The sequence below is a fragment of the Schistocerca gregaria genome, chromosome 1 (assembly GCF_023897955.1).
Source record: "Schistocerca gregaria isolate iqSchGreg1 chromosome 1, iqSchGreg1.2, whole genome shotgun sequence".
Classification (NCBI taxonomy): Eukaryota; Metazoa; Arthropoda; class Insecta; order Orthoptera; family Acrididae; genus Schistocerca; species Schistocerca gregaria.
The window spans coordinates 681263561-681281263 of record NC_064920.1 but is presented as its reverse complement, the minus strand read 5'-3'; the positions used below and the strand labels follow the sequence as shown (position 1 = coordinate 681281263).

At 37.0% G+C, this 17703-nt stretch overlaps 1 protein-coding gene across 1 annotated transcript; it reads left to right on the top strand.

The window, feature by feature from the left end:
* The first annotated feature begins 6861 nt into the window (after positions 1-6861).
* LOC126363338 (small ubiquitin-related modifier 3) lies at positions 6862-13706 on the top strand. Its single transcript, XM_050007955.1, has 3 exons — positions 6862-7269; positions 7346-7474; positions 12863-13706. The coding sequence occupies exons 1-3, from the start codon at positions 7252-7254 to the stop codon at positions 12995-12997; spliced, it is 282 nt and encodes a 93-aa protein (XP_049863912.1). The 5' UTR covers positions 6862-7251; the 3' UTR covers positions 12998-13706.
* The last annotated feature ends 3997 nt before the right edge of the window (positions 13707-17703 follow it).

Genomic DNA, 17703 nt, shown 5'->3' with positions numbered 1-17703 from the left:
AAGTTTCAAAAGCCTACAATTCGTTTATAAAATATCCTCTCATGTGATACCACTAACAGCACATGAAGTTTGTAAGGATAATATTTCATGCAATGTTAAATTCCATCACACAGTTTAAGGAAAATTTAAACTGCAGGGCTTAGATAAGTGGAAAATATTTATTAATTGAAAAAAGCAAACATTATTAGAAAATTCACACATTATGAATGTTTATTCCATCAAGTCTTTTGGTGCTATCATACCTTTTGATTGTTCAACTGAGGTCTTTGTGGCCGTTGTTGCACATATTGTATGTTGCATTACTGGTCCTCAACAGATTGATTGTGGTGCACTGTCACATACTGTTAACTTATCTTTTCTTTTCTTGCTTACAAAAAAATATCTGTTACATGCATTATTTCATCCCTCTCATCTTTATCGATTTTTAAAATTTTTTAACCAACTGTTGGCAATATAAATCTACTTTATTCGGTTCTTGCACCTTTTTTCTGACAAGCTTCTCAAAACGCAAAAATGCTAGCTGTGTCACTTCTCTTTTTGTTCCATCTCCACCAATCAATGGCATTTGTAAAGAACAGGCATTACTTGGAACCCTTTTCGCACTGTTTCACTATCTTCACTATTGACTTGATTTTCATTGAGATATGTCTGAAAGAAACACATGTTATTAATAAATGGAAACTATATCTCATAACTAATAATGTGAATCACAACCATTTTAACTACTGTAGTGAAAATACTAATTTCCTTTCAGTTGCCTGCAAGTGGTGAACATTGACTTCTTGTGGCACTTGTCAATTCTCACATTGTTTGAGAGGCTTTGGATGATATACATTTCAAAATACAGGCTCCTAGCATTATTAGATTAGAGTTCTTTTTAATTTTAAAAGTAGTTTGAGTATAAGAGTACTAGGTCTTTCCGACAGTGACTACAACTTTCTGGTTGCAGATATCAGTACCCATGGCCTGATGCATAATTGTGGAGTTTTCCATGACAGTTTGCTTTATCATGTGGTTGATGTCACATTTGCATTATCAGAAAGATTATGAAGCCTTACTTTGGACTACCACTTTCTAGTAATCAATAGAGAATATTTAAACAGGAGTTACCACATGCCACAGTTGTTCCTGAAAGTACATTTGCTACAATGACATCTGTTCTTAGAGTTTATTAAAAAACCAGTGAGTGTTTACCCAAAAAAACAACTTCAGCAACATTCACATGTGTAATGCAGCACAGCTTCTTAATGAGAAGTGGATCTTCATGTAGCATGTACGTACATGTCTGAAGTGCAGTACAACGTATTTTAAAGCAAAACCATACTTCCTACTACGACTGACTAACACACCAAGGAGGTTAACGCAAAATGCCAGAGGAATACTTGTAGAATTTGCAGCTCTCTTTTATTCAGCCAGATATTAAATACGAAAACACACAGAAACGCAAAAGAAACTGGTGTAGGCATTTATATTCAAGTATAGAGATATGTAAACAGGCTGCAGTCAACAACGCCTATATAAGATGACAACTGGTTGGCACAGTTGTCAGATCGGTTAATGCTGCTACAATACCAGGTTATCAAGATTTGAATGAATTTGAACGTGGTGTTATAGTCGGTGCACGGGTGATGGGAAACAGCATCTCCGAGGTAGTGATGAAGTGGGGATTTTCCCATATGACTATTTCACAAGTGTACTGTGAATCTCAGGAATCAAGTAAAACATCTAATCTCCGACATCATTGTAGCTGGAAAAAGACTGAAGAGAATCGTTCAAAGCCACAGAAGTGCAACCCTCCCGTAAATTGCTGCAGATTTAAATTCTGAGCCGGCAACAAGTGTCAGTGTGCGAACCATTCCGTGGGATATCATCAATATGGGCTTCCGGAGCTGCAGGATCACTCATGTACCCTTGACGACTACACTACACAAAGCTTTACACCTCGCCGGTGCCCATCAACACCGACATTGGACTGTTGATGAGTGGAAACATGTTGCCTCGGCAGACAAGTCTTGTTTCAAATTGTATCACATCAACACATTTCTATCGCATCGATACAATTCAAAGAAAACTTGAGTTTGATTTCAAACAAGTACCCAATTCCAACAATTGTAATTGGTGGTGACTTTAATTTACTCTCAATATGTTGCCGAAAATACGTGTTTCATTCCGGAGGTATACATAAAACATCATCCAGAACCGTGCTAAAGGCATTCTCCGAAAATTATTATGAGCAGTTAGTTCATGAGCAGACTCGAATAGTACACAGTTGTGAAAACAAACTTGACCTCTTAGCAACAAATAATCCTGAGTTAATAACGAACATCAAAACAGGTACAGGAATTAGGAACCCAGGGTTGTAATATTGAGATTGAATATTGTAACACCAAAATCCTCCAAAAATAATCGAAAATAAAACTATTAATAAAAGCAGATAAATATTGTCTTGACGCCTTCCTTAGAGAAAATCTCCGCTCCTTCCAGATTAACAAAATAAGTGTACACCAGATGTGACCTGAATTCAAAGAAATAGTATCGGCAGCAATTGAGAGATTTATACCAAATAAATTAACATACAATGGTGCAATCCTCCTTGGTACACAAAACGGGTCAGAACAATGTTGCAGAAACAACGAAACAAACATGACAAATGTAAACAGATGCAAAATCCTCAAGACTGGCTATCTTTTACAGAAGCTCAAAATTTAGCGTGGACTTCAGTGCGAGATGCTTATAACAGTTTCTACGACGAAACTTTGTATCGAAACCTGGTAGAAAATCCAAAACTGAAATTGAAGGTAGCAAAGCAAAGTTGAAATGTTTAACTGTGTTTTCAGATGTTCCTTTACAAAGGAAAGCCCAGTAGTATTGCCACAATTTAATCCTTGTACCACTGGAAAGATGAATGAAATAAGTATTAGTTTCAGAGGTGTTGGGAAAGGTTGAAAGCGCTAAAATTGAACAAAGCTCCAGGCTCCATTGGGATCCCTGTCAGATTCTATACTGAATTTGCAGCTGAGTTAGTGCTTCTTCTGACTATAAACTATCGTGCATCACTCGAACAAAAAGCAATGCCCAATTCTTGGAAAAAGGCACACGACACATCCGTATGAAAGAAGGGTAGTAGAAATGACCCACAAAACATCTGTCCAATTTCCCTGACATATATTTGTTATAGGATCTTACAATTAGAACATATTGTGAACTCAAACATGAGAGGTATCATGAAGAGAATGGCCTCCTCAGTGCCAATCAGCATGGATTTCGAAAACATCGATCAAGTGAAACCCAACTTGCACTTTTCTCACATGACATACTGAAAGCTTTTGATCAAGGAAACCAGATAGACACAATGTTTCTTGATTTCCAAAAGGCATTTGACTCAGTACTGCACCTATACTTATTGTTAAAAGTATACTCATATGGGGGTATCATGTGAAATTTGTGTCTGGATTGAGAACTTATTGGTATTGAGAACACAGCATGTTATCTTGGCTGGGGAGTCATCACCAAATGTTGAAGTAACTTCCAATGTACCCCAGGGAAGTGTGGGACCCTTGGTGTTCATATTGTATATTAATGGCCTTGCAACTATATTAATAGTAGAATCAATGTTTTTGGAGATGATGTAGTTATCTATAATGAAGTACAATCTGTGAGAAGCTGCAGAAATATTCAGTCAGACCTAGATAAGATTTCAACATGGTGCAGAGATTGCCAACTTGCTTTAAATGTTCTGAAATGTAAAATTTGGCACTTCACAAAACGAAAAAACGTAGTATCCTATGACTACAATATTGATGAGTCGCTGCTGGAATCGGTCAATGCATACAAATGCCGGGGTGTAACACTCTGTAATGATATGAACGGTAATGGTCACATAGGTTCACTCATAGGTAAAGTGGGTGGTAGAATACTGGGAAAATGTAATCCGTCTATGAAAGAAATTGTTTATAAGTCACTTGTGCTGTCAGTTCTAGAATATTGCTCAAGTGTGTGGGACCTGTATCAGATACGACTAACAGTGGATATCAAATGTATACAGATAAGGACAGCTCAAATGTTCACACATTTGTTTAATCCATAGCAGAGTGTCACAGAGATACCAAAGGAACTGAAGTGGCAGACGTAAAGTATCCCGAGAAGTCTATTAACAAAGTTTCAAGAACCATCTTTAAATGATTGCTCCAGGTATGTACTACGACCACCTGTGTATCACACACTGTGATCATGTGGATAAGGCTAGAATAATTACTGCATGCATAGAGGCATTCAATGTATCATTCTTCCCAGACTCCATACAGGAATGGAACAGGAAGAAACCCTAATAACTGTTACGATGGGACATCTCTCTGTCATGCACCTCATGGTGGTTTGCAGAGTATAGACGTAGATGTTGGTGAAATTAGGTACATAAATTAGATACAAATTTTCATGTGTGATAAGAATTATTCTCGTAATTTATGTGAGTTGAAAAGCACTGAGAACCTTTAAATTACATTATGGTAAAGCACATGGTGAAGTCATATTATTATAAAATTGTGTTAATTTTACTATTAATTATTGAATGTAATGGGAGAAGCGTAGGAAATTTGGCGCTTTTGGCGGGGAGAAAATAAAATGCATCAGAAAAATGGGAAAATGAAATGAATGACGAGAAATACGATTCTGTAACATGAAATCTGGACAAACTGACAAACTAATCTATCTAAAAGAAATCTACAAAGAATAACAAATACTGGAATCGATAACTAGAATTAACACATATAGGTAAATTATACTTACCGATTCCAACATTTCCATTATTCATGTGTAAATTGTTTGCAGGGATTGAAGGCACTGAACGTTCTGGCATTTCTACATTTGTAATAGCTCTCTAGAAGTATTGTGATGAAATAACAAAAAATGGAATAGGTAACTAGAATTGGTCTCCTATATATGCTATATATGTCAATTATAGGTACTGATTCCAACCTTAGTAACTTTTTTGCGGTAGTTTAGAGAACAATTACAAGGGCAGAAATTCTATTAGCCTACATTTTGGTGCACACACCTGCTGAAAAAATGATTGAATTAATGAACCATTGAATGGTTGGAATCGGTAACTGGAATTGACCTATATAGGAAATCAATTCTAGTTACCGATTCCATGTGTTCGATGGTTCATAATTTTGGACTTTTTGCAGTAAATATGTGAACTGTGTTTTTTTAGGATTTCTAGGTTTCTGATTGATCACAGAACTACTACGAAAAGTAGCGGATATTGCAGGTACAACTTCCAGATTGTTTTCTTTTTCACTGTAGTGTCGAGACTATTACGAAATGTTTAAATCCTGTAACGCTTTAGTGCGCACACTTGTTGTTAAATGGTCTAAATAATGCTTCTTGGAATGGTTGGAACTGGTAACTGGAATTAGCCTATGTTAGTTAATTCTAGTTACTAATTCCAATTTTAGTCATTTTTCTATAGATGTTCAGAGAGCAATCATGTTGTATTTTAGTACACACACCTGCCGTAAAAACGAGATAAATTATGAAACATGGAATGGTTGAAATCGGTAACTAGAATTGACCTATATATAGCTTAATTTTAGATATCTATTCCAATGTTTTAAGACCCTGTTCTTGCGGATTTTCGTTACTTGTCTACTAGTCCATTAGATTTAATAGTTATTATCAAAAATTATCCGTACTTCACAGTATAATGACATCATCATGCGCTATATTGTAATGGATTTAAAGGTTCTCTGTACTTTTCTTACTAGCATAAATTATGATAGTAATTTATTGCAGACATGTACACTTCTCTTTTTCTGCTCTCATTTTCGATATAATATGTGGCTAAGTAATTAACCACATGACTGTGGTTGTAATTTTATAGTATGCCACAATCGTTTGTTTACAAACGTGCTCAGCCGCCTGTATATAGCGTCTCTACCTTAGCTATGACATCATTGCTCAAAGCCGACGAGTGGATCGGTCTGTAGAATTGTCCCATGTGTCCTCGTCCGGTAAAGGACGTAAGTTGACATTAAAGACCCTCTTTTTCTTTTTAATTCAGCTACGGTACGATCCATACGTCTTTGCTGGACGCATCTGCAGTGGCATTGCGAGTTTTGTGGTTCCCCACAGTAGGATTCCACAAGTGTATTTCTTGCTACTAAAGTGCTAAACACTCAAGAACTTGCATCTTACTCCACTGTTCTTGAGACACTGTGATTTCTAAAGTCCAGCCTGGAAGTAAAAGCGACAAACCATCTCAGGTTGCTAAACGACATTCAGTCTTAGCGCCAACTTGTGGTCGACGTATCGATGTTTGGTCGAAATGCCGATAAGCAACAGAAATGTGCCATTGTTGGTTCCAATCACTGGTTCCAGACATGGACCATAGAGAATTATGGTCTATGATTCCAACGCTATTTCATAGATCGACACATGGCATCATTTCTGTCGACGGCAATGTTGGCCCCTGTGTGTGAACCCGCCCAAGTATGTGTATAAACATATTTTCCTCGGCAAATAACTCGTTAAACGATACTTTTCTAATTCTTTCATTTCTCAGAAATGTGAAAAATTTCCCATGAGGCCTTTCTCAAGAACATTCATCATTAATTTTACTCCCACTCTAAAGAAACGCTATCAGTGTTAGTTCTCAGATTGTGATACTGGATTCTGATCTTTCCTAGCACGGTTGTTATCCTATAATCTCACAAATACTACACTGTACTTTTAGTTTTATTTTCTTTTTTGCAGAATAGATACCCAGTACAATTGCTTAGTTATGTTCACGGAAAGAACTAATTATTAGGGATGCATTTGTTTTGTACATATGTAAATTTACAAACCGTTAATAAAGTTACCATACTTTACAGTAAGGTTCTGATATGCATTAATACCCTCGTGAATCGAGAAAATATTTAGAATTTACATGGTTTTCTTCATGAAAGTTGGGAAGTGAATTAAGTATTATGCTTTTTACTCTTTGGTCCGTCATATCTGTAAATTATGTCACACTAAAAGTCTTTGAGGCGTGAGCTCCTTGGAACGAAGCGAAGTGTTAGGCGTTAAAGTGCGCGCTCGTATTTTTTTTAAAATACGCCTTTGGCAAATTCTTGTGGTCTTGGCTGATTCATATTAGCGTAATATCAGCCATACTTTGTATTGAGTAAATAAGCTGTCTTACCTATACGTTGGGTTTGTTGTGGAGAAGCAAGTTTTAGTGAATTTCGTCCGGGTAGTGCTTTAGTAAAAATGTCAGAAGATAAAAAGGTAAGTCACATGTTAGTCTGTTTTTACGTAAACTGGTTGTAGTGTGTTTTGAATATAAACTTTTTTCTTTATTTAGGACGTGAAAGGCTCAGAGTCTGAGCATATAAACTTGAAAGTATTGGGTCAAGACAATGCTATTGTGCAATTTAAGATAAAGAAGCACACTCCTTTAAGAAAATTGATGAATGCATATTGTGATAGAGTGGTGAGTACCGAAACGTATGAACGTAATTCATTGTTATTTTGTGTAATTAATAACAGAGCCGTATCACTAAGAGCTATTCCAGTGGCTTTAAGATCTTCGGTGAGAATTACACTTACATGCATATCTGCTATAGTTTGTATATGTGTATCAAAGCAAGCTGATTAGCTTCCAAGTGTGATTGAAGGGTGTGGTTCCTGTAATTTTATCTGTCGATAAAATTTTCAATTTGCATTTGGACATAGCTATGCTGGTGGTGTAAAGCGTAGCACAAGCGATGTTGTCACACGAGTGATATTTTTATATTGATCATGGTTTCTCAATTTCTATTTGTACGGGCTTTATATATACTTGAAGCAATGATTTTTGTAATGTAAACATTGTCATGTGCAGAGTTCGTATTTGCGCTTTTATCGTGCTTTTTGGCTGCCAACCATACCGAAGATAGACGTCTTTTCTTTTACATCTTTGTCTTGCTTGTAGCTAAAGAATACTTTCATTTATAAATCACGAGAACTAATAATTTCTTAACATGTGGTTTTGTTTTGTGCTTTTGTTTGTGGGTACACTGGGTTTGTAAATAGGTACAGCTCTAAACAAGTAATAAGATAGACGGTGTATAAATATACAAGCTAAGGTCAAAAAGTACCTTTTCAACAGGCTTCTTGTCTATTAGTAATGTACAGTACTTAACAATATTATTTTCCAATAAAAGATACAATGTGGACCACCCGTGCATTTGTCTTGTTTAACTATTATATACAAACATAATATTAATCAATATATTAATATTATCACCACCTTTCAACCTGTGCGGGACATTGGGCTGTGCAACAGATCAGTATATGGCCACAATCGAGACTTCAGGGGGGGTCCAATTTCACACTGTAGCCCATTTTTCAACTTACTGTATTCTTAATATAGTTCTTTCATCATCACATGAGCTTGTACGATGAAAATAAAGATTTTGGTTCGGCGCAGCTTCCTTCACTGATCGGAGGTGAATGCGTGGCCTTTTATGTGGACAAAACAAATGCAAATCAAATGGGGAAAAACCAAGACTGAAGGATGCTCCAACACATCGTAATGCATATTATGAATAGTGTGTGTGCTCCGGAAGGTGACAGTGTGCTAAAGTGCTCTTACAATGTCTGTGTTCTATAATGTACTGCTGTTGGCAGTTTTATGTCGTAGCCAATTAAGTGATATATGGTTGCCTTTGAGGATACTCAGTTGTCTATGAATATGACAAATGTGGCTAATGTGGGTTGATTCTGTAACCAGAGCATAATCTCTTAGCTCAACTTGTCAGTCACTGACGGTACCATAATTCGTTGTGTGTTTGCAGTGTGAAAAGGACTAATATTACCTTCTACTAAAATGTGGAATCTCTAAAGTCTTTCTGCCATCACTTAAAAATAAATTCATCTCTCATTAAAAAAAAGTTGTCACAACGTTGTTCTTTGAGCTGCCAGACCATTCCTTTTTTCCCAAAAATTCAATATCTATAAATTGCTGGAAATCTGTATGTAATTGTGATAATCCAAACAGAATTTTGCCGCGTTTATCTCACACTTTTGTTTCAGCTCCCCACTTCAAAACTACTGTAGAAGAATCTGTTCTTGAGATCTGGTATGCAAAACACACATGCATATCTTGTAGTTTATCTAAAAAATCTTCTGTAAGAGGCTTTGGTAATGGTCTTCCACTGTAATTTTCTTTTCTGTAGTCTATACTGCATTATGCTTCCCATTTTTCTTTTTTACTGTTCATACCTGGCTAGCACATTCAAAAGAAAATGACTCACCTGTATTTGGTTGGCAAGGGTTTCTTCCACTCTCAGCCATAATCATCTGGATCTGTTATATTCTGGTTGTTCTTAACTCACAACAATCTTCATTCTGACATTGGTGGACTTCGTTGAAATGTTATGAGTCACTGTATCTCTGGTATTTTGCTGTTTAGTGACTAATGGAGCTTTTAATACCCAATTGTGTTTTGCTGTTCCACTGATACATATCAAATGAGCTTCACCTTCTGTATTCTTAATACAATCTAGACAGTACTTGTAAAATACCTGTTGTGGAGCAACAAAGTTTTTACCAAATCCTGTCAAGATCTGTGTCTCGCAATCTTGCACCATCCATTCTCTGGTAAAGTCATAATAAATTGTCTGCTGCAGTCCTTTAGTACCTTCAAATCTCATTTACATATTTGGACTGTTTTAAATTTACAATTGTTAATACTCTTCTTAGCTGCTTTTGGACTGTCGCCATTAGATGATTCTTGGCTTCAGATTAAATTTGGCCAAACTTGACTTGTACAACTGAAGCTCATTTCATTGCAATCACTTCACTTTTGGTGTTTTGATAGAAAATAGGAAAATATAAATGTTTAGCATCTCTGTTACTAAAGTTTCTGAAATTTTCATTGATTTAATTTCTTTTCAGCAATATCGTCACATTAAAAAGTACTAGTTTTGTGTGTGAATCATTTTTTTAAATCATCTATCACAGTTTGCATTCACAAGTTACCAGTTTCTGTGCAGCTGGAAGTCTGTCTCATTATCAGAAACCAAATGAGGTGGTGCAGTGGTTAACACACTGGCCTAACTTTTGGGAAGTCAGCAGTGCAAATCAGCCTCCACCTATCCAGATTTAGGTTTTCCATGATTTCCCCAAATGCTGGGATGGTTCCTTTAAAAGAGCACAGCAGATTTCATTCCGCGTCCATAACAAAAACAATTCAAACTTGTGTAATCTATAACGAACTTGTTGTCAGTAGAACATTGAACATAATCTTTGTTCTTCTTTTTCATCATAAGAAATTATTCTTGAAGAGACTTTGCTCCTTTCATCAAGATGGCAACTTGGGTATTCATGAAGAATTCTTATTGCAAATGATTTGTAGTGGAGCCTATGGTGTAGGACTCTCATTCTGAATAAAAGACTTCTTTAAATGCTGCTTCCCTCAAACCCCAAGGTCCAGTTTTTTAAACTGGATGTTTCTCATTGCCACTAAGGGCACAGTCAAAGAACACACAATGGCAGGAAAAATTTGCATTGATACTGTGAACATTGTGACAGTTCGGCTTCGCTTTGTTGTCTGTTTCAGAATATAAATGTGTGTTTCTCTTTCCCAGTAATTTATTGTATTATTGTTACCATTTTACATTTGTTCTTCACAGTCTGTGCCATAATTATTTTTCAATTGAAATTTGTCAGTGTTGAATAAATAACAACAAATTTGTCTTCATTCCATTTTCTGTCCCTCTGCAGCTGTTTACTCCCATCTTCACTTCTAAAAATGGCTCTTAAGTAAATGACTCCTTAGCTTCATGTTCACCCACTTTTAATTGAAAAGTACAGCTAGATAATCCTCTTGGGTGTTCCCAGTGTTTGGTCACTTGTGACTGTTTCAGATATTAACTTAGTTACAGATTTAATGGCTTTAATCAGCAGAGAGTTTATATTTTTATGTACTTTCCAATTTCGCCTAATATTGCCGTTTCTAAATAGTTATCTTCTTGTCTAGCTTGTCAGAAATAGCCAAAACAGGTGTGCTGTAATTGCTCAAGATTAATGCGTAGGTAAACGTGTAATTTTGCAAGTTCTGGCCTCGTGTTCCATGTTCAATCTTATTTTGAAAATTTTCTTTTTCTGTCACAACGTATAAAACTTCTCCTTGTGTCAAACCACTGTTAATCATTCTTTGAATGTGAATCAAGTATGTACACATCACTACATTGCTGCAGGCAAAATGGCACTCAGAAAAGTTTGTTATGCGTAAAGGGTCAAAACTGCATTGTCACTCGTTCAGTTCGTGCAAACAAAGCCTACAAAATTTGTAGGAAAAAGTGTTCTATCTTTGGCATAATCTACTTATCACCATTATTACAAATCCCTATTAAGTAAATGAAATGACAGTGCAACTCACATTATCTTCATGAGTGTAATTTCTCTGTATTATTATGCGTTATTCAGCTTCTCTGGTGCCTCTCATCTTGTCAGCAGGAAAACATCCAAATCGTTGATCTTAAACTGTAGTTAACTTTTTGTCAGTGTTTATTAATAAAACTAGTCTGGTGCATTGGAGTTATCTGCAAACTGAGGAGATGTGTGTGATATAATTATTAAATTACAACTGAAACAAGCAAACTACATAATTGAGAAATGATTTCAGCTACTATTGGGAAAATAACTTTTCATGAAGGGGCAAAAAATCATTTTCTGTTTGTCCAGCATTCTGTTTGTTATGTACATACTCAGTTGTGTTTATTTTATTTCCATTTCACTTTAAAGCCAGATGGATACACTGTTGTATTTAGTCTTCCATTACTGTCTTCCTCTTATTTGGCACAGTTCTGTATTATCCACATTTGCAACAGTTGTGTTATGTTTAATGGTGTGCCTGATAGCTAGTGGCATAGAAGGGTGGTTTTTTAAACACTTTCTCATGTATAGCACTGTTGGGAAACACTTCCCTTTTACAAAGGCCGTAAAGAAGACATGTCAAGTTGCAGACAGACACGATTAAAAGATAGTCATGTATAGCTTCCGGCCACATCCTTCATCAGTAAACACACGCGCACACACACACACACATGTGACCGACCGACCGCAAACTCCAGCATCTCGGGCCGAAATGCAACTATAAATGGAATGCAAGCAGCAATCTTGAGGGTTGGGGAAGGGGAAGGAATAGTAGTGTACTGGTGGGGAGAGAGATGAATGCTGTGTGGTGGAGTGTGCAGGGAGCAGACTGCCAACATGCATCATGTCAGGAGGTTGTGGGGGAGGGAGATGAGGAAAAAGGAGAGGAGCAGGGAAAGGCTGCATTGGCAGAGGGCTGCAAATAAACAGCGTGGGAGACAAGAATGAGAGGAGATGGTATTACAGAGGAGATGGAAACTGTTGAGTGGAGGGTGTGGGGACAGTATGTATATAGGTGTAGGTGCATTCCGGCCCGGTGTGTGTGTGTGTGTGTGTGTGTGTGTGTGTGTGTGTGCGCGCGCGCGCGCGCGCTTGTAATGAACTGTCCTTTTATTTTCTGGGAATGAATTACGTAAGCTAAAAGAATTCAAGCAATGTTCACAATGATTGTGGATTTTTTCCAGCCCATTGTCCCGTAATTGCAGCAGCCTATTGATTTCTACAGAATATACCTCAATGATGACATCTGCACTACCATTGTTAAAGTTGTTTGCATTTTCTGTAATGTGGTACTCTTACATGAAGTCCTTGTGTGGTGTTAAGAATTTAAGCTTTGATCTCCATGTATGTGACTTGTAATATTTATTATTCTTAACCTGCATTGATGCTTTTCTTGAATGTAACATTTTACATTCTAAATCTCAACATTTTAACATTCTGTTTCACAATAATTTTACAGGGGATTGCAATGGCTACAATGCGCTTCCGATTTGATGGGCAGCCAATCAATGAAACAGATACTCCTCTTTCATTGGAAATGGAGGAAGGTGATACCATAGAAGTGTATCAACAGCAAACAGGTGGAAGAGCATAGAAAGAAACTGTGTTTATTGAAATGGCTTTGTGTTATGCACCGAGAGAAGTGGAACTCGAGTGAATATGTGAAATACAAGCACACTTTTTCTATTAAATGTGACAACTTCAATAGTGAATGTAAGTGTTGGGTAATCATGTGAAGTATTCCTAAATATCACTTTGAATTTGGGGAGCCCATTTGTGATTGAGTGGAAGTAAAATTTGTTCTGTTGTTTTGGACTGCTAAACTTGTTTTTCTTGTGTTTTTTTTTTTTCATTTTTTTTTTTTTAATTCCTCAAAGTCTGCATTGTACTAGAAGAGAACTTAACAATTCCAATGGCCTTGCATTTTTCTGTTCATTCCAACAAGGAATTGAGTGTTCTCCAGTCTATATTTTGTTATGTAGAAGTGTTCAAACTAAGGATTCCACATTGTTTAAATGTACTTACATGATAATGGCATGAACATTTAAGGAATTAAAATATGCCATTAATAACTTTCTTAAAAGGAGTATTTATTAGCTTAGTGGCCAAACAGATATGTTGTGTGGGGCTCACATGTTTGGTCGTAGACCTTGTGGTACATTTTTTGTGGTTCTGATTCCACAAGAGGCGTAAAAGCAAGCACTCAACCTGTGGCTGTATGGTTTTCTTATGTGTCTAAAAGTTGTATGAAGTAATAGCTGTATACCTATCCTAAAATGTAAATAAATGTTTTTAATAACTTATGCATTTACTTATTTCAGAATGAAACTTACTGGAACATATTAGCATATTTTTGACGAATGAACGTTTTGTATGAAGACCAGCAATGTTAATACGTTTGGGTAATAAAATAGTATCTTTCGAGGAATACTATGTAATTTTTTAAGTAGCAGTAACTAACTTTAAACATAAGAAAGGCGTCACACCAGTGGGTAAAATAACTGTGTTTATAGTGCTTTGGAAACAGCGTTTAACATCATATAACCATAAGTTTTTCACAATCTGTTTGTTGTATATCGTTGGTGAAGAAACAGTACCACGTAAGTAGCAAAATAAGAATTTTACACAAGAGACAAAGAACTGTGTAAAATGCCTAATACATTTCACAGAGGCACCAAATTTGCATCGTAGCACTACAAGGAAATATTGGATCAAATAAAAATGTGAAACAAAAATAATACGCTTTAGAAAACTTTGCTACAACACATACACGGAATTCTCTCTTTTATGCCATGGTCTGTTACTTATGTGGTATTTGTCAGTCTCCCGGAACGACTTGACACATTGACGTTGGTATTTGGTGCTGAGAAAGCCAGTGAGAACACGTTTTGGAGCATTGATCATTTTTATTGAAAGACTTCATAGAAACGTTTTAAATAAATATACTGTTCAGGGCTGCACAAGGTGCATGCACCGGTGCATCGCAGAGTACAGAAGACTGCTGCCCTATGTTGACGATGGTGCAGACCCCCCCCCCTCCTCGGCTTTGAGCGACAGCGCTGCCTCTCACTTCCTTAGCTTGTGTCGCTCGCACCGCCTGTCTCGACCTGTTTCAAAGCTTTTACCATGTTGTCTTCGTCATTGCCAAATACTAATGTACACTAGGTGGAGAGCTTAGTCTGGTGTACCGGTACAAAAGAGATTTATATAATAACTGTAATGGTAACAATTTTAAATTTGGTTTCAACACAAATGTATCTTCCTATGTGCTCTTTATTTTATTTGCGATTATGCTACTAAGATCTGGAACAAGAGATTGGCTGACAGCAATTCTGAGAGAATTTTTTAAATTACAATTAGAAATACTCGCACGCAATCTAGTTTTCGTACAAGACAAAACAGAAAAAAACATTTCACATACACAAGTAGAACCAAACATAGAAATAATCTTCGCTTCTTCTCTGTGTAACTTGGGAAATTCTTGCTTCGGCAAATTCTGGTAGAATTGGAGCAAACCTTTTGTACTATAAAACACATCCTTTCGGTGAACATCACTTTTCAAATCAATTAGTTTGAAATGTAAATCTGAAGTCGCACATTCAATATCCATCGAAAAAGGTTTCACAAAAACATCAAGAATTGGCTGCAGGTAGGTAATTTCCCGAAACAATAACAAAGGCAATGTTAATAAATGAAAGTAATGTAAGCCGTTGTTTCGAAGTACTAAAATGCGATAGGTTTTAATAAACATGTATTGTGTACTATTGGTTTTAATGTAATGTTACTCTTGCATATGTTACACAATCTCCTTTATTTAGCTGTATGTCATATACTGGCACATTACCTGGAGTCGGTTGTTAAACGCATTTTCAAGGGATTGTAGCATCTCAACATATTTTTCAAAGCGCGCTCCTTCCTGCACAGGTGCTGTCAAACAAAAACATAGTATCGTTTTGATTAGAGCGGTTATAAAAATCAGGCTGTTTTAATAAAGGTACAATTTATATCTTGCTTACGTAGTTCAGGAAAGTGTTGTGTATTTTTCTCTGAAAGGTGGTTTTTGAGGAGCTTCAGTTTATACTGGAAAGTGTTTATTTTGCTGATCATATCGTTTCTTTTTGGATTTTCAGACTTAAATCGTTTAGAAGAGCCATAATGTCTGCTAAAAATCCTAAATCAGCTACCCAATCAGGGTCATGAAAAAGTGGCTCCGGGCGTCCTTTGCTCTCCAAAAACTGAGGCACAGTGTGGCGTAGTCGAAAAATTCGGGAAATCACTTTCCCTTTGCCCAGCCAGCGCACGTCAGCGTGGTAGGAATATCTGGATATTCCTCTTCAAAGGAAATCAAAAATTCTTTGAATTGATGATGAGTGAGTCCATGAGAATGAATGTAGTTCACAATACGCACCACTAGCTTCATCACATCTTGAAGGCCGATAACTTTCGCACAAAGAGCCTCTTGGTGCGCAAAACAATGAACGGAAGGTAAATTTGGCATGTTCAGTTTTTTCCGCAGTAGACCAATAAACCCTTTTGCTTTACCACACATTGCTGGTGCCCTGTCTGTGGTTACGGAAAACAGCTTTTCGCAACGGAGTCCTATTCCTTCAGCTGACATTTCAACAGCTGCTAAAATATCCGCCCCTGTAACAGTGTCCCTCAACGAAATCATATCCAGGAGTTCTTCCGTTACTTGTAGGTCGTCATCCACGCCACACAAAAATATTGCTAACTGAGTCGTGTCGTTAATATCCGTGGACTCAAGTGCGATGGAGAACGCTAGGAAGTTTTCAGTTTTGGCTGCCAGTTGTTAATGCAAATTCTTAGCAATGTCGTTGATTCTCTGATGTATTGTCATTCTGGAAAGTGGTATTTTGCTGTATGCGGGAGCTAATGTGGGATTCATTGTCTCTACTATGTCCAACATAATGTTTTTTATTAATGGCCTCCCAGCTCTTGCTAAACGTAGAGCAACTTTGTAACTAGCTCTGAGAGTTCTTTCGCAACACCCCTCATCTTCTTCACCCTAAAGTAGAGAAAAAACGACATGTTAGAAATAATTTATGCGAAAACGAAGACTAAGGTATCTAAACAAATGTTATTTCGTATCGCATGACCTTTAACCAAAATATACATGCTAAAGTACTTGCAACAAACCTCGTTTGTAGATACAGAATTCTCTTCTGCAAGAGTTTGCAACTTCCGTAATTCTTCCTCTCTGGCATCCCCTGTTATATCACTATACTTTTCTGAATGCAATTTACTGTAATGCCTTTCAATAGACGATTTTCTGACATGTAATTAGTGTACCGCAGATTAGACATTTGGCTTTATCGTCATAACGCCCAAAAAAGTAGGAGAGTTCCCATTGCGGCAATTTTCCCTTTTTTTGGAGCAGATGGTTCCATGATTCCGGTAATTATCTTGCGCTTACGTATTTCATTGTTGACTAAGCCGTCTGGCAGCGCATTCGGCAGCGCACAGCGTCGGCCTCACCTAGCAAGCCAAGTTGAGGCGAAGTATGCCGAGTTGAACCGATGCACTGTGGAGGCACTCACTGCACCTCACTTTGCACGCGTGTGGTTTTCCGTGTTTGTGCGGCCCTGACATAGTCTGATAATGTCTTCACATTTCTTCAAGAAAAGTCCTAAATGTCACTCAAAGCAGCAACAGAGAATTACACTACACTGATACTCATCACACAGTTACCTCCAGTAAAATTTTCATTCATAAGGAATATTGTCATAATAACTATGGCAACAGATTTAATTTGTTGTAAATGATCCAATTTCCATTTCAGTCTTTCCTTGTACAGTTTCGGGAAGCAAACTTCTCCAAGAATTTTCCTCGGACACCTTGGTAATTCTTGCCACATCTCGTTGAAAGAGCACTTGTTGTAAATAATACAATTTGGGCGGTACTGTATCGCCCTCAGATTGGTAACTGTAGGTTCATTTTTTGTACAGCTCTTCCAGGTCTAATTGAGTCGTACAGCCACAAACTTTTCTCTGAGTAGTTGATGAAAAAGGTAATAGACTTCATATAGCTGTGGCTTTTTTCTCGCTTCTTTAGATAGCATATTGGCTAGGAAGCGTAACTTCACGTCCTTTAAGCTTGCACTCAATAGAACTGTGAATTGAGTCACATTCCATCTGAGTATAGCCTTTCTCCAAAAACTTTTGTGTAACCAATACTCCAGTATCAATTGCTAATCTTAAAAGACCATTTGATAATATCACATTTCTGTTCTGATATGTGCAGCCGTCAGAATACAGAATGACTTGAACGGGATTTTCCTCA